This window comes from Dioscorea cayenensis, chromosome 1 (genome assembly GCF_009730915.1).
Source record: "Dioscorea cayenensis subsp. rotundata cultivar TDr96_F1 chromosome 1, TDr96_F1_v2_PseudoChromosome.rev07_lg8_w22 25.fasta, whole genome shotgun sequence".
In the NCBI taxonomy this organism is placed as follows: Eukaryota; Viridiplantae; Streptophyta; class Magnoliopsida; order Dioscoreales; family Dioscoreaceae; genus Dioscorea; species Dioscorea cayenensis.
In genome coordinates, this window is record NC_052471.1 from 20778918 (window position 1) to 20800853 (window position 21936).

At 32.0% G+C, this 21936-nt stretch overlaps 2 protein-coding genes across 2 annotated transcripts; one reads left to right on the forward strand and one right to left on the reverse strand.

Moving 5' to 3' along the window:
• The first annotated feature begins 10466 nt into the window (after positions 1–10466).
• Positions 10467–16373, forward strand: LOC120259990 (ras-related protein RABE1d-like). Its single transcript, XM_039267440.1, has 8 exons — positions 10467–10607; positions 12733–12805; positions 12898–12998; positions 15283–15348; positions 15455–15552; positions 15639–15701; positions 15785–15877; positions 15985–16373. The coding sequence occupies exons 1-8, from the start codon at positions 10535–10537 to the stop codon at positions 16066–16068; spliced, it is 651 nt and encodes a 216-aa protein (XP_039123374.1). The 5' UTR covers positions 10467–10534; the 3' UTR covers positions 16069–16373.
• A 72-nt stretch (positions 16374–16445) lies between these two features.
• On the reverse strand, positions 16446–20803 carry LOC120259997 (superoxide dismutase [Cu-Zn], chloroplastic-like). The gene is made up of 8 exons (XM_039267445.1): positions 20477–20803; positions 19263–19324; positions 19100–19139; positions 18067–18162; positions 17930–17961; positions 17757–17832; positions 17623–17676; positions 16446–16671 (listed from the first exon to the last, which is right to left on the reverse strand). The coding sequence occupies exons 1-8, from the start codon at positions 20736–20738 to the stop codon at positions 16649–16651; spliced, it is 645 nt and encodes a 214-aa protein (XP_039123379.1). The 5' UTR covers positions 20739–20803; the 3' UTR covers positions 16446–16648.
• Positions 20804–21936: the final 1133 nt, after the last annotated feature.

The window sequence follows — 21936 nt, forward strand, 5'->3', positions numbered from 1 at the left end:
ACTTAATTATATTATTATATGTTTAAAATTAAAAACTTTAAATAATAAATATGTAAATATAGATTGGTTATGTATAAAATTTGTTTCAAAATCAAAATTAAATGCATTATTCCTAAGTTTTATTAGTTATTATATTGTATTGTGAAACTTAAAAGCTTGTATTGTATTACATTTTATTTATTATTATGTTGTATTTTGTTTGAATTTGTATCTGGGGTATTAAAGTAACATTTATAAATTATAAGGAAAACTATTTATTTGTTGAACTTTTCTATTGTTGTTTTTTAAAATTTTTAGTGACTTTTAATATATTATTATTATTATATATATAATTAAATTTATAAAAGTATATATTATATTTATGACCGGGTCAACTTGGTTTGACCCCGGTTCGACGATTGACCCATGACCAGGAAACCTTCCCGGGTCGGGTTTGAAAACATTGTCACTAATAGAAAATATCATAAAATTATATAAAACAATCACAACTAATTGATTTGATCAACACCCTAATTTAATTAAAAAGTCTAGAAAATTATCTCTTGATTTTCCAAACCCTTTTTTTTAGGTGTCAAATTTATCTCTCGAATTGGCATAAATTGTCTAGAGCTAAACAAAATGTCCAACATTATCTTATGAAGTCCTATTAGAAATATGAGTCCTAAAACAATTAAAACCATTTTTTGTTTTCAAATACTTATAATTTTGATTAATTATTTGACTCCATAAAACTTTAATCAAAATTTAAATTTAATATAAAAACTTTAGATTAATTTACAATTTCACTCGATCAAATGATGTAAAATTGTAAATTGATAATTTTATACCTATACTCAAAACGAAACTGATTCTAAATTTTTTTAAGCATAACTCTTTAGATTCATTTCAATTGGTAATGGGAGGATACCAAAGGACGTGGGTGACACTTAGCCAAACCCGAGACCCTATATCGTAGCCTAATGAAACACGAATGAGTCGATCATTATAAACATTTCCACTTATGATTACCATTATATGTATAAACCCTTAGTTCTTGTATCTCAACTAAGTGATCATATGTAAATAACCATAGTAGAGTAAAATTAGCAAACTACCCTTCATGTCCAACAAGATTAGTTTGGTTGCCTTAGCCAAGGCCCTTGGCCAAGGTCTTCTAATTTTATCTACTCATAATCGTATAGGATACTAACACGTTTATTTGTGAGAGAACGTATTACTTTTTGGTGATCATTCACAACTGCTACTTACCCAATATAGCTGCACTTCGAGGTTGGGCTAACCAAAGGGTAAATTGAAGATAACCTAGTAACAGGCTAAACATCACGAGCACATTATGATCATGATACCTCCAATCAAGATCCATTCACATGATCATAACTAATAATTCCAATCATTAACTATCAAAGAGCAAACCCCATATAATCGGATTATTGCGAGTCATGTTCGAATACACATGAACTATAATGTTCAAAACTAATTAACAATGGAATCACAAGATTTATATAAACATCAAAATAAATAATTATTATTAATAATAATGTATAATACAAATAAAATGCCATAATACAAATATCCTCATTGCTTTTGAGGACATAATCTTAACAAGAAAGAGTTTTGATTTTGTTGAATATCATAATCTTACAAATCTTGTTGTAAAACTAATTGAAATTATAAAAGCATTTTGTTTTTTCATTAATTTATCACCTTATTGATATGGCTTTGTTCTTATTGGTAGCAACAATATTAGTTGAAAGACCCTTCACAACAATGAACATCATCAAAGTCGAGTTATACAATAACAAAGGAGATGAATGGTTTAATTCTATGATGACATACTACATGAAATGATAGGTGTTTGAAACAATTGATAATGAAATCTATTTTTGTGTGATTTCAAAACATGCAAAGCCAAAGGATTCAACTTCCACTTCACAGTGACAACCTATAAAGGTATGTAAATTTTACATTTTTCAAAATATTAATTATTAAAATCTCAAAATTAAATTAATATAACTTTTTAATATATAAAAATTTATTTAGGTTGAAGTCAGCATCCTTTGGTCTCGTCGGTGGTTCCACGGCTACTACTAAATCTATAAGGTTTTTACTTTTGGGGAGAAATAACTTCGTACATGGGCCCCTAAAAACACTCATGATCTAATATGTTGGTTGATACTTGATACTTAGATATTATTTATTGCTTTAGCATACAGAAGAAGATCTTCTTGGAATCATTGAAGGTGGAAGTTCTTGGAGTTTGAAGATTTGGATTTTTAAAGAATATTTTCCATATCTAAGATGAATTTAAAAATGAATAACATGAATTTGGTAGAGGGTGAAGGTTGTCCCATGCTTAGATGAATTTGTTTGCTTTTCTAATTTTGCTTTTTCTCTATTTCGAATTATGGCGTTTATAAATTATTAATAAGGCATTGTCTGAATGCAAAAAATCAAGTTTCTACATGAGAAGAAGAAATTTAAAAAAGCCCATTCCTTTATAATTATCTTGAAAAAAAATTTATGTGCAGAGAATATTGAAAAACCTCACGACTTTTTAACCATTGTAGGCTTTCAAGGCAAATTTGTGTTGCTTGAAACTCAAGGTTTGGTCTTGCTTTTTCTGTACAAGTATTATTGATCACACATAGAAACACGAAAGTAAAAAAAGAAACTATAAAGATATAGGGTTCATAGTCTAGCAGTATTAGTCTACTTCATTAAGTATTGGTGTGAAAATTTAAGAGCCATGAGTTTAAGTATCGTTAGATATTGTAATTATATATGTGATTGTTGTTGGTGGGGATGGTTCTATGAGGAATAGAGAAGAATAGATAAGAAAAAAATAGTGCACAAGTCTTCAAGGCGTGGGAACACTTTCCTTTAGGCTTAATTCGCCTCCACCCAATTTCAAACCTTGTATGCAAAATGGATTGAATGGCGAATTTTCTTTAGGATACAAAGAAGACCCTTGAGTATGGTTTACACTTCCAAACTCAAGCAAAGACAACAATGGCTTTTACAAAGTGAAAGTTTGCTTCTATCTTTTGTGTACTCAAAGAACAAAGCAAATGAACTTGATAAGAGCTTGTTTGTCATTCAATTGACTATAATGATGGTAGGAGATTATTTTTATAGTAATGAAGTGGTGTTTAGAAAAGGGGCACATCACATTTAATAATGAGTGTCATTCAAAAAGACACACCACTTCAATACACCACTTCATAAAATTGACGCACTATTTCATTAATGAGACACACCACTTCACTAATGAAACATCTTTTCAAATAAAACAACCATCCATTAATTAATGAAATTACAAATAGTAACCTATCAGTAGTAGTATTATAAGTGGTGCTTATTAGATTAGTGTCTTTTAGAGTTTTAACTACCCTTAGTGTAGTGTTGTGTCTTTATGAATAGGCATAGATAAATTCCTATATGAATTTTCATATAATGAAATAATTAATAGACACACCTCTTCATTTTTAAAATCTCTCACAATTCCCCATCATTTTGAAAATGAACACAAATTCCAATTACTTTGGAAATCTCATGTTTTTAGTAAAAATGCCTTTAAGACTTGAACTTTCACCTAGCAAAACATAGTTTCACCTATCCAAAATAACGTGGTAGACAAGATTTGAACTAATTATCCCATTTGAACAGGTGTGCATATCTTACGCATAAGATCTCGAACCATTGTATGTCACTTAAGTTGACACAATTAAGATGACCTTGTATCCAGTATCCCTTTCATGAGAGCTTTTAGAGTTAAGCCCTTAGACTCCAAGAAGCAACCCCACTTCACTCTCATATAGGTAGACTCTATCAAGAGCACCACCATGACAGGCACTCCAACAAATATATGCTTATAGGTCTATTAAGAGCTAAAGCTCAACCTTCCCCTTGTAAACTTATGGTAACCAAGTACTTTTCAATCTTGGGATGTATACGAAATCAAGTATTTGCAATTACTCTAATAGTGTACTTTCACCATTGAACTCAAGACTTGATGTTACTCAAGTATGAGTTGGGTTTCCACCATTGGTAATTATGGTTTAATGGGCTTTAATCCCATCCCCTTTGATGTTTTTAACACCATATCCCTTATCAATCCTTTCGTCAAAGGATTCACAAGAATTAATTCAGACCTTATATAATTAATCGAAATTACCCCACTTATAATCAACTCTTTTACAGAGCTATGCCTTAGTCCAATATGTCGAGATTTTCCATTATAAACTTGGCTATACGCCTTTGAAAGTGTAGACTGGCTATCACAATGTATAACTATTGGTGCCATTGGCTTGGGCCATATAGGAATTTCAAGTAGTAAGTTTCTAAGTCATTCTGCTTCCTTACTACATGCAGCCAATGCTATAAACTCAGACACCATGGTGGAGTCTGCAATACATGTCTGCTTCTTTGATCCCCAAGAAATAGCACCCCCACCAAGTGTGTAGACCCATCCACTTGTAGAAGCATGATCCTCAATGTGATTTACCCAACTAGCATCTGCATATCCTTCTAAATTTGAAGGATTACCACTATAGATAATTTATTTTTCCTTTCAAAAACTTTAATACTCTCTACACAGCATGCCAAATGGTCTTTACTTCGATTGCTTGTGTATTTACTTAACCTTCCTACAACATAAGTTATATTTGGTCTTGTATATGTCATGGCATACATTAAGCATCCAATTATTTTAGTATATTCTAGTTGTCTCATAGGACAACCTTTATTTTGTTCCAACTTGATACAAGAATCAAATGGTGTCGAAACAGGACAATAATTAAAATAATCAAACTTTTTTGATATTTTCTCAATGTAATGAAATTGAGACATACTAAAACAATTGTTATCTTTAATAATTTTATTTCCTAGAATAACATCCGTCTCTCCCATATCTTTCATGTCAAAGTTGTTAGACAAGAAATTTTTTGTTTTCATAACTTCATTTATATTAGTGCTAAATATTAACATGTCATCTATATATAAGCAAATTATGACACATTTTTCGTAATTAAATTTACTATAGACACATTTGTTAGATTCCTTAATTTTAAACCCATTTGCTAGAATCACCTCAACAAATGTTTTGATGTCATTGTTTAGGGGCTTGCATAAGTCCATAAAGAGACTTAATTGGTTTACATACTTTGTGTTCTTGACCGGGAAAAACAAACTCTTCAGGTTGTTTCATATACACTTCTTCATCCAATTCTCCATTAAGAAAGGCTGTTTTAACATCCATTTGATGTATTACAAAATTGTATATTGAAAGCAAGTGCAATAAGCACTCTAATAGTAGTAATTCTTGCAACAAGTGCATATGTGTCAAAATAATCTATTCCTTCCTTTTTGTGTAAACCCTTTAGCAACTAATCTTGCTTTAAATTTATCAATGGTTCCATCTACTTTTATTTTCTTCTTGAAAATCCCATTTATAACCAATTGGTTTGGAACCAGGTGGAGGTCAGCTAGTTTCCATGTTTTTACTACCCATTATTGAGTCCATTTCATCTTGTATGGCTTCTTTCCAAAATGGTGCATCCTGAGATTTCATAGCCTCTTCAAATATTTTAGGATCACCTTCTATATTAAAAACAAAGTAGATGCATGACTTTGAATTCTTTCACTTGTTCCTTCAATAAGGAAAATGAAGAAATCAAGGCATATGTTTTTGCCCTCCTAACCCTCTTAGTCCTTCTAGGTTCTACTTCTTCTAATGTATCATTAGTAGAAAAATTATCCCCTAGATTGTATTTGTTATTTGAAATATAACATATCCTTTGGCCTAGGAATAGGATTAAATCTATTTTCTTGAAAAATAGCATCTCTTGACTCAATAACTACATTCATAGGATAATAATTATTTGGTTCAATTACCAAGAACCGATATGCTTTACTATTTTTAGCATATCCCAGGAAGATACATTCAATTCCTTTTTCACCAATTTTCTTCCTTTTGGGTTCCAGAATTTTAACTATTGCCCAATAACCCCAAACTTTAAAATAGTAAACATTGGGCTTTCTTTTCTTCCTAAGTTCATATGGGGTTATCTTGTTCCTTTTATTAGGAACCCTATTTAATATATACCATGCAGTTAGCAATGCTTCACCCCAATATCCACTTGTTAAACCAGAGTAAGATAACAAAGAATTTGTCATTTCTTTTAGCACCATGTTTTTCCTTTCGGCTATACCATTTTGTTGTGGGGAATAAGGAGCAATTACTTGAATTATGCCAGCAGACTCAAAATATTTTGGATCATAGTATTCTCCTACTCTATTTGACCTCAAACATTTAATAACAATTTCACATTGAAGTTCTACTTCAATTTTAAAAATCTTAAATTTTTCTAAAATTTCATCTTTTGAATGTATTAAAAAAATATAACAATATCGAGTGCAATCATCAATAAATGTCAACAAAATACTTTTTGCTACCTATAGTAGGCCTACCATGTAAATCACAAACATCAGAATGAATTAATTCTAATATTTTAGAATTTCTTTCTACTCCAAGAAAAGGTTGTCTTGTTACCTTAGTTAACATACAAGTAGTGCAAGATTCATGTTGTCTAGAAGTCATTGGAATTAAATCAAGATTCATCATATCATTTAATTTGTGAAAATTAACATGACCATACCATAATACCATAAATCACAAGAGTGAACAAAATAAACAAAATTATAACTATTATTATAAATTTTAGCAATGTTCATCTTGAACATGTTCTCACAACAATAACCTTTGCCTACATACATCCCATTCTCAGAGAGAATAAACTTATCTCTCTCAAAGATAGACTTAACCCCAAACTTATTAAGTAAAGGTATAGAAATTAAATTCTTTCCTAACTTCTGATACATAATACACATCTTTTCAAAGTAAGAACCTTTGCAGAAGTAAACTCAATTTCAACTGTCCCTTTGCCCTTGACTTAGACACTTGAAGTATTTTCCATGTATAGCACATTTCATCTTCTTCCTTAAATGTCATGAAGAGATCTTTGTTTTTGCACACATGATGAGTTGCACCAGAATCAACCCACCATGATTCATTATCTTTAATCTATTGATTCCAGATATTACGGCCACAAGATTGTCCTTTTGAGGAGGAACTTTTCTCTTGCATCTTTTTGTAGAAGCGACACTCTTTCTTGTAATGGCAAACTTTCTTACAGAAGAAATAACTTCCTTTCTTTTCTTGTTATTGCGGCCATCTTGTGCATGTAACTCTCCATTATACTTTTTCCTTTTCTTGGAGTTTTTGTGGGACTCTCCTTCTTCCAATACATGTACTTTCTCATGAGCCTTGATATCTTTTGTATCATCTTGTTTTTCTATACTCCTCTTCCAAGCCAAGATAATTACCCAATTGCTCAAAACATATATCTTCCTTTTATGCTTGAGATTCGTTTTTGAAATCTTTCCATGATGGAGGAAGATTGTCTATGATTGAGGAGACAACGATAGACTCATCCATATGCATGTTATGTTGTTTGAAGTTATTCAAAATATGTTCAATTTTATACATATGTTCCATGATAGATTTACCATCAATCATCTTAAAGTTATTAAAACGATTCACAAGAAATTTCTTACTTGTTGCATCCTCTTGCATGTACCTTTCATCTAGTTTCTCCCAAAGTTCTTTTGCCAAGATTAAGTCTTGATAAACATTAAAAATGCATCACTAAGCCCATTAAGAGTATGTGCAATGCAAATGAAATCATCATTTTCTCACTTTGTCTTTCTTTAATTTCTGCAACGGTCTCTCCTTCTATTTCTTCCGGTTTGGAAGTAGTGAGGACATATGCCGCTTTCAATGTAATGAGGAGAAATTTCATCTTCTTTTACCATCTTAGAAAGTTTCCGCCTTCAAACCTCTCCAACTTCACAAAGTTCATGGTTAAATCCTTCAAAGAAGCCATTTTTTTGTAAGAGGATTAAGCCTAAAGATTGTTGGTGGGGATGGTTCTTTGAGGAATAGATAAGAAGAGATAAGAAAGAAAATAGTGCACAAGTCTTCAAGGCGTCGTACTCCCTCCGTTCCTAAATATATGTCGTTTTAAAGATGTTGCACAAAAATTAAGAGATAACATTAAATTATTTAAAGTTTATAACATAAAAAAATAACCAAATTACTAAACTATCCCTCTCTTGAAACTATATATTTTTCTTGGGATTATAAATATTACTCTCTTCATTTATATAACTTAGGAGATTAAAGATGGGTAGAATTGGAAAAAAAAGAATAAATATTGCCTTGATATTTTAAAATGACAATTATTTTGGAATAATTTTTTTTTATTCTTAAAATGATATGTATTTAGGAACTGAGGGAGTAAACACTTTCCTTTAGGCTTAATTCTCCTCTGCCTAATTTCAAACTTTGGATACAAAATGGATTGAATGACAATTTCCTTTAGGATACAATGAAGACCTTTGAGTATGGTTTGCACTTCCAAACTCGAGCAAAGATAATAATGGCTTTTACAAAGTGAAAGTTTGCTTCTATCTTTTGTGCACTCAAATGAACAAAGCAAATGAACTTGTAAAGAGTTTATTTGTTATTCAATTAACTTAAATGATGGTAGGAGATTATTTTTTATTGATTACTTGATAGAATCAATAATCTATGTCTTTGTTTTTCTAGTTATAAGAAAAAAAATAATTTTTTTACATCTTTAGAAAAATTGAAGGAAAAAAAGGTATAATACCGATTTGGTCTTAGGGATGTAAATGGGGCGGGGAATCCCTGTTCCCCGTGGGGACCTGCCCTGGCTGGGTGGGGATTCCCCGAACTAACCCCCATGTGGGGCGGGGAACGAGGGAAAACCCCTCCCCGCCTCGCGGAGCGGGGTTGGGGCGAGGAAGGCATTTCCCGCCCCGCTCCACATGGGGATCCCCGCGTGGATTCCCAGATTTTTAATAATAATAATAATAATATATATATATATATATATATATATATATATATATATATATATATATATATATATATATATATATATATATATATATTGAAAATAACTCATATGATTAGTTATTTATTTTTTAAAAATAATTCATTATGAATATAAGATTATAAGGACCAAATATGTGGGTTTCAAAAAAAATATATTTCTAGTATTTATTAATAATGTTTTAGACTTTTAGACTTTAAGTAATACTAGTATTACTCCCGTGTGATGTATGAATATTTATATGATTTTTTTAAAAAAAATTTAATAATCCTTTTTTTATTTTCTATAGAAATTAAGGTAAAATTAAGATTAAATAAAATAAGCTATTTATCAACTTCAAAAATATAATATTTTTATAAAATTAATTTTATTATATATTATAAGATAAAATAATAAAAATTAGTTTAAAATAATATAATTTAGTGTTATGTTATAAATATTTTAATATTATTAAAATAATATTGGTAAAATTTCTATGAGAAATTGACAAGTGTCAAATAGGTTTATATATATATATATATATTTATATATAATATTATTAGAATTTTATGTAATAAAAAAAATTGGCAGGTAGCGGGATCCTCGCGGGGGAGTGAGTGGGGATAATTTCTCCCCCGCTTGGAATTTGGAGGCGGGGAATACCCACCTCGTGGGAAGCGGGGATAGGGACGGGGATCCGATTCCCCGCCCGCCCCGCCCCACTTACATCCCTATTTGGTCCCTCTACTTTTTTCTCTCTTCCCTTTGATCGCTTTACTCAGAAATGCGCCCCACTAATCCTCTACTCTTGAAAATGAATTAATATAGTCCTTTTACCCTTAATTTCTTCTCATATAGTCCCTCTATTTTTGAAAATACAGTCACTAATTGGACCATTTTAGAGTTGAAGGAACTAAGTATAACCATTTTCAAGAGTAGAGAGATTTGGGGGCGTATTTCTGAGTAGAGAGACCAAAAAAAAAAGAGAGAGAAAAGTAGAGGGACCAATTCAGGTATTATATATAAAATATATATATATATATATATATAACATATTAAAATTACAACATGAATAATTAATTTAAGTAATAAACAATAATAGTTTTATGAATATTTAACCAAATCTCAATGAATGCGCTGGACGGTCAAAAGACATTCTCTTTAACCCAAAGAACAATTCTCGTGCCGCGTGAGATAGCTCAGCGTCTCTCCCAAATCAGCTACACTGCTTCAAACAGCAATCATCAATTCCAAGGTTGGACCCCACATAATCTCCCAATAATTTCTCGAAACGTCATCAAACAGGAATGATTCTCCCGCCACGTGAGACACCCAACCCCTTGGCCGCATCATCTGTGCTGCTCCAAACAGCAAGAATAACTTCATAAAGGTGGACCCCACATTCTTAACCAATTCTGAGATAACACGTCATCAAACACAAAGAAAAAAAGTTTATTTAAATTTGGTCCTCATAAATATAAAAAATTATTTAAGAAGTCCTCGCGCTGGGGCTGTGTCTTTTTCTGGCGTTCATCTTTCGTCTTTGGCTTTCGTTCGTCGTCGCGAGAGCAGCGAGGATGGCAGCGACGCCGGCGAGGGGCCGAGCTGACTACGACCATCTCATCAAGCTACTCCTCATCGGAGACAGTGGCAAGTGCTTTTTCCTCGTTTCTTCTCCCTTTAGATCAAAATACGGATTAGGTTTTATGGCTATTGATTGAATCAGTCTCGGTTTCGATTTAGGGTTTCATTGTGGTTTGATCTATGCATCGATTTTTATGAACTTGTATCTGTGGATGATTCGTTTGTTTGTTGTATTTGTTCATTGATTTCGAGGTCGGATTGGATTGATTTGAGAGGCAGGTTTTGGGAGGTTTTGTGATTTTTTGATTGTTTGGAGACATTGAATCCATGGAATATTTATCATTAGGTTTAGTTGCAGTGATTGCTATGGGAAAGAATTGTATTCGATTATGCCCTAAATGGAATTTTCTCATGAAAAGATGCGAAAAATGGATAATCTTTGTCGCTAATGGGCTAATAAATCTTTGCATGTTGGAGGAATAGATAGCCAGTGTTCTTTGCCTTGAATCCATGGATTATTTATTATTATCTTTAGTTGCAGTGAATGGTGGCGGAAATAATTCTATGCATCATGCCCAATGGAATTTTTTTCATGAAAAAAAAAGTGAAATTGGATCATCTTGGCTGCTAAGGCTAATAAATCTTTGCATGTTAGAGAATTGTTAGTCTGTGTTATTTACCTTGAATCCATGGTGTATTTATCATTATGTTTACTTTGAGTTGATAGTATCAGAAAAAATCCTATTGGATCATGCCCTAATGAAATTTCTCTAGAAAATGTGCAAAGAATGGATAATTTTTGCTGGTAATGGGCTTATAAATCTTTGCATGTTATTGGAATAGATTGCCAGTTTTCTTTGTGGTAGCCAGTAGCCACCTTCTTTGGCTCCTGGGTTGAAATAATAGTTACGATAGGTGGTAAGCATTGTTGATAGATATGTCATGAGAGGAGGACATATATGTATTCATTTACCAGTAATAACTTGAGCATTTTGAATTAAATTCTTCTAGTTACTTGAATTCCTGCTGCTTTGGGGACATCGATCCATTTCATTTGAGAGGCAAAAATGCCTTTATCCATGCAAGTTATCATATTTCATCAGAAGCTGTTATGTCTAAACATGAATGAAGTCAAAATTCATTATTTATATATGCTCAAATGTTAAAAGTTGTAGCAACCAAATATGTGACAAATTATTGGTTTATCTTGATTTTTATTTGTTGTATACTCATTTCCGTGTCCATATCGCACAAATCATATTTAAATTCCACAGATCATTTAAAGTTGATGTTAGAAAGGCGAAGGAATATCTAGACAAAACCAGTTTGCCTGTTTTTGTTGTTTTTTTTTATTGTATTTGCACTTAGTGTGGCATTCTAATCTGGCTGGCCCTTGGTTGTTAAATTGCTAACATATCTATTTATGTTATTTACTTTTTGTTTTGACAAGTTGGATTTTTCCTTTGTCAAAATATTCAAATGTAAACCAAACATTCTTTGATTTTTGGCAATTTTATTTTAAAATTTTGTTGTATCAATTTTATGTTGAATTATTCATTTTCTTTTGATTTTATGCCACTTCTTGGTAGCATAAATCATGGATTTTTTTTTGTTTACTAAGTTTAGCTAATTTTCATGGAAGAAAATAACTGAAGTTTATAGGTTTGGTGATGTAAATTCATTTAAATGAATATACCGAAAAAATATAAATGGGTGAATTTAGTCAGGGTTATATTTGCTTGTTAATTTACTTATACCTTCAAAATTTTGGAATTGGATTATTTGTGTAGATGTAGATTAACTAAAAATGAAAGAAAGGGTTCAGAACTAATAATTGAGGGGTTAACATTTTATGCATGGAGCATAGTATTGGAATAAAGAGTTTACTATGGCATAAACTTTATACAAATAAAGTCTGGAGTAAAGTTGAATATGGCTCGGGGGTTTAAAATATGTTTTACTATTCAATTTGATTTTATTTGATTTTATTTGATTTACTTTATTGTAAAATTTTACTTGCTGATATTTATTTTGCTTCCATGAAGATCCATAGCCACATGAATTTTTTATTTCATTCTTAAGTCCATTCCTGTTTGACAAAGAATATCATTGTCAAATTGTATGTTAAGAAAATACCCTCTGTTACCTCTATTTTTCTTATGTGGTTCCTGCACTTGAATTTGCATTGCAGGTGTCGGGAAGAGTTGCTTGCTATTGAGATTTTCTGATGATACATTCACCACTAGCTTTATTACAACAATTGGGTGCATATCCTGACCATTATTTGCTGATGAAGGTGAGGGGCATGTAAATGCTGCACTTATAACTAATTCTAGGGTGATTTCTGTTTCATTAGGATTGACTTCAAGATTAGAAACATTGAACTTGACGGGAAGCGCATCAAGCTGCAGATTTGGGATACAGCTGGCCAAGAACGTTTTCGTACAATTACTACAGGTAGTTTGAAATGCCAGAAACATGAGCATTTTATGAGACATAATACTGGCATGAATTAGTGCATTTCATATATTATCACACTGATGAATTGCATATTTGGTAACCCAAGTAAACTAATTGACAGGCATTTCTTGAAAGTGCACCAGGCAAAGGGACTTTGGTACAATTTTCATTGAACTTTATTTTTTCTGTCAATGAACACAGTACAATCACCTTCAAACTTTTTTTTCTGTTAATGGACATTTGTACAAGCTTAGTGACTGATGCCAAGCTTGAGATGCTTTCCATCATCAAACTTGGCATCAGTCCCTGAGATTGGTGGTCATTGATGGAAAAGATAGTTTGATAGTGATTGTACCTGTGTCCAGTAACAGAAAAACAATGTTGACAGAGGATTGTATACTGTGTGTTAGGAAAACCATTCATGATTTATTATTTATCTGATCAATAAAAACTTGTACAAGATCATCAGGCCTATGCATTTTCTCCATTTTATAGTTGTTCATTGTCATCTTTGCTTTCATTGTTGTAGGCCTTCATTTAGCATCTGGCTGTCTAGTCAACATGTATGTCAAAATGTAAAAGTTGGGTCAGCCTCATCTCTTTTGGGACTCGGTCTAAACCTTCATCATAACAAGGAATGAGCCCTTAGCCCTTTGACTCTCCCACCATTCTTTTTCCTTTATCAGTTTTATCTACATCATAAAGTTACTTTTCAATACCCTTGCCGCCAAAAGATAAACCAGTGCGTCATGGCATTGAGCATTTCTATCAAATGAGCGGAGTGAGTGAATAGTTCAAGTTTGCCTAGAATGCAACTGCTGTTTGGATTAAACAGGCAAAGCTTGAGCCACAATGGCAGGCTCCATTGTTAAACAAACTGAGCTCAAAAGATGGCGGTTTCATTGGAGTCTAGCTAAAAAATTTGATATTTTATAGAAGAATTATGTGTAGTTTATGTCAAGATTGAAAGTTAATATTGCAGTTGGTATATCTCACGGTAATGTCATGTATGCCGTTAAGCTGTGTTTTCAAATCCTGCCATAGATTTTGTTTGTTTTTAGGTTCAATAATCATTTTTTGCCAGTGGCTTGAACTTGAGACCAGATGCTTGGGTTTGATTCAAGCTTAAGTGAGGCATGGCTTGCTTAAGGTTAGTTTGTTTACAGCCCCAGTGATGTTGGCAACAATTAGGCATGGATGTAAGATGAGGAGGCTAAAAGTAAAGGGCGTGAGCTGTGTTGGGGTTGGTGAGTTTAAAATTAGAGTGCAAGTATAACGGGTACTTTTTAATATATGGTCCTTGGATGCCAGTTGATTATGTGAATTGCAATATGTTTAACGATGATGGCATAGGTGGTACTTACGCCTTTGGCATTGGCTGTAGGGGAGTAACATGTTGGCCGTGTTTAGCAGTAAGGATAAGGGTCGGAATAAGCCTTATATTTTGCTAAGGATAAGGGTCGGAATAAGCCTTATATTTTGGGAATAGGTTATCGAAAGATAATTAAAAAATGGTGAATAGAATTTGTTATTTTCTTTGGGGTGTTTTGTAAAAAAGTCACCTTATTCACATGAATAACTATAAGGCTATTTTAGTGTTGGGGGAATAATTATAGATTTATTATTTTGTAAACTTTTTTATCAATAATTTATTTATTTATTTTTATCTAATCTATATTATTTATTATAAATAATACATTTTTTTCTTTTTTAAAAAAATAATTGTATTATTTTATCATTTTATTATTTATTATTTATTGTTTATTCTGTTGTTTTATCTAATCTATATAATTGATACAATGCTTATTTTTTTAATTTAATTAGCAATATATATTTATTCCTGTTGTCCTCTATATAAGAGGCCAAGAACAGCAACCATTTATTCTTTGTATTTAATTCAATCTTGGTATTCACCCTTTTTGTTCCAAATTTCCTAATCCTTGTTTGTATGCTGTCAAACATGGCTGTAATTTTCTATTTGGATAAGCAGTTATAAAAAAGATAATTTTGTTGGGCAAATTTGGCATACAATGGGCAGGGTGAATTTGACATTAAATAGGCTATAATTTCTCCAGGAGATGGTTGGTAATGGCATTGTATAGTCACTACATTTCATAATATTTATTTAGAGAATAAGGTATATATGCATAGTACTTTAGAACACTTGCTATCTGTAACCTTATTTCCAAAATAATAAATTTGTTCCAAGTAATTATTGTCATGCTCATGGATGTTCTGGTTGTGATTTTTACCCATCCTCATTGTTCAACAATTTGTGCAGCTTATTACAGGGGTGCCATGGGTATTTTGCTGGTTTATGACGTGACTGATGAATCTTCTTTCAACAGTATCCATTGTTTACTTCTCATCTAATGATCAATCCTCTTCAATTGATAATGTGATTGAAATTTGATCGCTATTATGTTTGTTTATGATTCTTGACTCCAAACTAGATATTAGGAACTGGATTCGCAACATTGAGCAGCATGCATCTGACAATGTCAATAAAATATTGGTCGGAAACAAGGCTGACATGGATGAAAGCAAACGGGTAAACTGCACAACAGAATAAATGATCATATCAATGGAAATCTTTGTTCGTATATCTTATTTGATCACATCTGGTGCTTTTCTCAGGCTGTGCCGACATCACGAGGTCAGATGCTTGCTGATGAATACGGCATCAAATTCTTTGAAACAGTGAGACAGTCCTAAATATATCATACGTATAAAGTCTTGATTCACTTCCTCGTTCTCATTTACAAACTGATTGGATTGCGCAGAGTGCAAAGACAAACTACAATGTGGAACAGGTGTTCTTTTCCATTGCAAGAGATATAAAGCAAAGACTAGTTGAAAGTGAAACAAAAGCCGAGGTATGCATTAGTGATTTCAAAACTGACCTACTCAGTTTGTTGAGACTCGGAGAAGGATTGAGATGTTAAAGTGGCAGCAACTAATTCCAACCATTTCATTTATGCAGCCCCAGACGATCAAAATTAGCAAACCTGATGCTACCACCGCGGCAAGCACAGCTGCTGCGAAATCATCATGTTGCGGTTCCTGAAGACCTAAATAACTCTATCGTAACTGCGTTCGGGTCTTTTTGCTCGTCCATAAAACAGTCCTTTAGCTTCAACGGATTGCTAAACAGGCTTGGCCTCAATGATGGATCATCTGTGGCTGCTTGTTACTCCTATTGGGCTATTTATTCATGTTTCCTCCCACCAACTGTGTTTTGCTCAAATGTTTGATTAGCATGATGCTTATTTTTAATTTCCGGCTCCGAATATCAGCAAGTGTGTAATTTATTAATGGCTTTACATGCCTAAAGTCTTAAATCTCATAACCATATATGTTTGCTTTTTAGTATTTGTGTCCATGTTTTGAGCTTGTTACAGTAATGTTCTTGGCTTTCAGGTTGTTCAAAAATCACCGGCAAGCTTCAAGTAAATAGATAAGTTATTGTGAGTTGGATTTATTTCACTTTTATCCACTAGGTTCAACAGGCATGACTAAATTACACATAATTACAAATTACAGCACAAGCATCATATAGTATGATTTTATTTACTATTGCCATAGAATTTCAACATTTGAAGGCAAGCCAAGTCAAGCCTTTGGATCACACATCAAGCTCTGATCATTCATGGAGTCAGCCCCACAATGCCTGCATGCAAAGTATTTTGATTTTGTTTCCATGCAATAAAAATACCATCCTTAAAAAAGGGTTTTATTTGGATTAACTAATAAAACAGAAATAATAATAATAATAATAATAATAATAATAATAATAAAATACTGTTTTTGTGAGAAGCCACCATCTTGGAGCTTTCTTACTTCTGTTAGTTCAAAAGAGGGAAAAAGTTCCAGGGTCTAAATATTTGGAACAAAATATATTTTATGTTTTGGATGTAGAAAATGCTTCCATGATAACTCACCCACATATAAATCACCTAACTTACCATAAAAGAAAAAAACTTTGAGGTAATTATAAAAACAACACTTCTTTATAAACCGATCCAAATGGGCTCTTAAGTTATTTGCAAGCAAATTGAGCAACCAAGCTCAATTAAAAACTAGCAGAATCAAATTTGATAGCTTAAAAAACATAGTATAATATTAATTATATAGGAAAAATATAGTTATGCACTATTTATAATAATATGATAAAATCCATTATAATTATAAAATGATAGTGAAAATCCAATTAAATGAGATTATTATTATTTTTTATTCAGTGTAAAAATCAAGCTAAACAAAAATTCTTCCCTTGGTAAGCTTGAGCTTGAGTTAAAGCTTAATTTTAGTTTTGAGCCAAACTGCATCTCGTTTGATTTTTTTTCCAAAATTAGAATCAAGCAAAAATAATCGAGTTAATTTCAAGTTTTGAGCCAAACTGCATCTCGTTTGATTTTTTTTTCCAAAATTAGAATCAAGCAAAAATAATCGAGTTAATTTCAAGGTCAAGCTCAAGTCAGCTAATTTCGTGCAGAGCTCGAGCTAACTAATTTCGAGCTAAGCTCGAGTTACGCATAACCCCATGATGAAATGCTTATTTACACCCTATCCGAAACACTAAAAAAATTAAAAAAATAAATAAAAAAAGAAATTCACATACCACAAGCCAATCTCCCCCCAGCATTACCAGTAGTGAGGCTGAGTTCTTGACCCCCTACAAACAAAAACACACAAAAACATACAGCTGCATTAACAAATGTAAGGAAAAAAGGAAACATTTGCAATTTATATTACCTTTACCCAAATCATCCTCAAGCTCATGAACCACAAATGCTCTTCCAATGACTGAATTAAGTCCACCAAGTGGAATCTATTCACAAATGTGCTTTTAAATACCAGGGTTGTCATAAACTCAAAGATCTCTTATACAATTCTTCGCTCCATGTTTAATTAATTAGTACAATTACCTGGCTATCCACAATAGTTGTCTCTGCAATTCCTATATATATATATATATATATATTGACATTAGAAGAGCAAAGTAGTGAATGAAAAACATAATCTAAATAAAATAATAATTATAACATGGTTTGGTAAGCAATACCTTGTTTGTTCGCAACTATATTTCCTAGGTCCCCAGCATGCCGAATTTTATCTTTAGGAGATCCATGTGTCATTTTGTTTGGGTTGAAATGCGGTCCTGTTAATTAAAGAAAAAGATGATTTCACTAAAAATGGCATCCGAAATTATTATGCAAATCAGTAGTTAGGTATTAAATTTAGAAAAGAACAAAAGTGAAGTAGAAAAAGAAAACAAAAGAGTAAATAATGGTGGAAAAACAAACTGTCTTCGTTTGATTCAACCAGAAAGCTCAAGCTGATAGGATGAAGGACTTCATACTTGAATATTTGAACCAAAATGTATTTAATTAAACCAATATGGCAGTATTATTTATAACTTAAGTAAACACATTGCAAAAAAGTAATTTATACTTATGCCTTCTCTGGTTCATGCTAGTCTTTTTTAATTAGACACATTGTAAACAAAGTACTAATGCTCACATCTTGGTACATACTACTTTTTTTACTGGACATGTTACAAACAAATTAGTCATACTCATGGTCCTTTCTACACATTAGTCTTCATTCTTTTATTAACTAAATACACAGCAAACAAACTAGTGGTACTTAAGCCCACCCGGTACATGCTAGGTTTCTTTTTATATATATTTGAAGGTAAGCACATTGCAAAGAAACCAATTATAATGACTGATACCAAGTTGACGTTAAGTTTTGGAATAGTTATTGTAAATTTCCTCCAAAAGAATCACAACAAAAATTAGAGTTTATATACATATAGTGGAAAAAATAGGTCATCTAAACATATCATCTATGAATCTAAATTAACAGAAAATATCTAATAAGTTATAGTCTGGCACTCATTTAAATTTATCTAAAATTATCGCATATATATAGTATCATCAATTAACCACTGAAGAATGGGATTGTGAACTGAAGTATTGAACAATATATTAAAGCTTTGAATCCATTATACCACTTCTCTTAATACCAGCAAAAAATTGGAAACATGAACCAAAGGAGATTCCTCATTACATAAGGATCAAGTAAAATTTCACCTGTAGATATGCAACCATTGGTAGTATCACCATATTCATGCTGCAGAACATTAAAAAAAATAAAAAATAAAAAAGGTGCCTTTATAATAAGAGAAAAACTCATTGATTTCTGCATTAAAATATACAATTGGTTGCATATGTAAAACCAAAAAGAAGCACTCACAAGGTGGAAGCCATGAAATCCTGGAGTAAGTCCAGTGACACGAACCTTAACAGTTGTTTGTCCTATTGAAAAACAAAATCAAAACACCAATCAGTCAAAGAGAGATTTGCAGTAAACAGTTGCAGTGTTCATTTTATTTTCTTGTTTTGCTGCTGATTTGATCACATTTTTACTGGACTTTGGATTTGGTCCATGTTGGAAACAATGAGATATAAATTAAAAAAGAAAACAGAAAACTGAATGATAGAGATGGCAACACAATTATCTATCAAAAATGGCATCTTTCCAACATAATTATAATCACAACAGCAAGTTTAATGAAATTTCAAACAAAGTAGTGACAAATATGAGTGGGTGAGACCATGAGAGAAAAAAAAAGCTGAACGATCAGGGTTGCACCACAGAAACGATCAAAGATCATATATTTCCATTATAATTGTTGAGCAAGCACCACAAAAATAAACAAGCACATACAGTGACAGCCCACCACAAAATCAAATAAGCACACATAAATAGAGATAACAGTATTTATGTGGTTCAACCAATTTAACCTAAATCCACAAGGTTGAGATTTTTTGACAAGAATAGAATGAACTCACAAAACGCTAGACTGCAATATAACATCTTCATCACCTCTCTTCTCCAAGGGAAACTCTAGCAAACTACATATAAATAAATCCACAAATAAGAAAATCAACTCCCACTCTATTAATTGTTGAGCAAACACCACAAAACCAAGCAAACACATACAACTAAAAGATATTGTACATAAGTTCTAACACCAATTGTCGATCAAACACCACAAAATCAAACTAGCACTTTCAGAAATTGAGAGAAAAAATTTACACGGTTCGCCCAATTTGACCTATATCCACAATTATGGAAAAATAATCACTATAAAAAGTTCTTTCCAAGAAGAATAGAAGAAACTCAGGAAACTAGAGTCCAAAACATCATCATAATAAAAACCCACAAAAAAGAAAAATAAATCCCAATCTAATCAATCTAAACACTCCACATTCACCACAAAGATCCAAAATTTCCTCTAATTTCTTTGGATCCGGAACAATATCTGATCTAAAATTCAAACCTCAAACAAGAAGAAATTGTCACAATGGTAGCCATCACTGAATTCCAAAAACAAAGCAGTAGCACGTAATATAAAAGAACGCAAGAGAACGCAATGCAGAAGAAAGGCAAATGGGGAGACAAACCATTGGGTTCTTGGAGAAGATTAACGATGCCCTCCACGTTGGAGCTGCCCTTGAGGACGGCGACGGCCTTCTTAGTCTCAGCCACAACAGCAACCGGATTGGGAGCAGCGACGGCGGTGAGATTCAAGGACGAGGGTGATAGAGGAAGAGGGTGGGCGGGGAGGGAGGAGTAGTGGAAGGGGCGAGCAGAGGGAAGGAATGGGAGTATAGGAGGGTCGTATAAGATGGCTTGAGCGGCCATGGCTGCGAGCACGGCTTGCATTGCCGGAGATGAGAGATGACCTGAGCTGAGGATAAACCCTTTCTTTCTTAGCTCTCTCTCTCTCTCTCTCTCGCTCTTACTCTCTGTGTTATATTATTTTGGTAAAATTACTCTTTTAGTCCTTAGATAAGTACAATTCTTACCCTTTTCATCCCTCTACGGTTCCGGTTCACCGGAAGCCGGACCCAGAACCGGCCCATGCTACAGGGAGACCCGCCGGGCCAGGTTGACCCGGCAGGCCCGCTGGGTTTTTGTAAATAACAAAAAATTGCCATAAATGGGGTTTGAACCTAGAACCTCACACTCAGAGAAAATAACATTAACCAATTTGCCTACAAATTTTTCTTATTTTAGTATAAAACATAAATAAATTTAAAGAAGTTGCAAAATATTTTTTAAAACAACAAAAAATTTAAAATAATTTATAATAATAACTTAAAATTTTTTAAGACATATCAAAATAATTTTAAAAAGGATAAAAAAGCTACATTTTTAATTTATTTATCTATTAAATTAAATTATTAGCACACCTTTTTAAGTGCAACAAAATGTATATATCAAGTAGAATTCTTATTTTAAATTGAAGTTATCATCAACTTATTTATTTATTATAATTAGGGTTGGGCTCTAGATTTCACTTTTGGTCTCTAACTATAGGGTTATTATTGTGCTTATCATGTTGTCATTGAAAAATTACAAATCAAAATAATATGGTGTTAACTATTATTCAAAAGATATTCTTTTTACTAATATATTTTTTTATAAATTGATATACATAATTTAAAAAAACAATTTTTTTGTAATTTTTATTTTTTTATTTTTATAAATTGAAACAAAAATAATCTAATATATATGTGACAAATAAGAGTACGTTATTTAAGAGAATTTAAGAGTGTACAGTATGTAGGGACTCAGATCTTTATGAAAGCTAAAAGACGATTAAAAAAATAATTATTTTTTAAAAAAATATTTATGAAAATTTATTGTTTGATAATTTGATATTTTACTAATTGATTTTTTTATAATTTTTTTAATTTATTATATAGTTTCTTAATTTTTTTATAAATTAAATATATATGTAAAAATATTTTTGATCCATATCCTACATCTATCTATATATAATTTTTTCGATAAATATTTAGAGCGATTGTAGGCATCAAGTGCTTGAGTTTCTCTATCCAGTTCAAGATCATGGGTT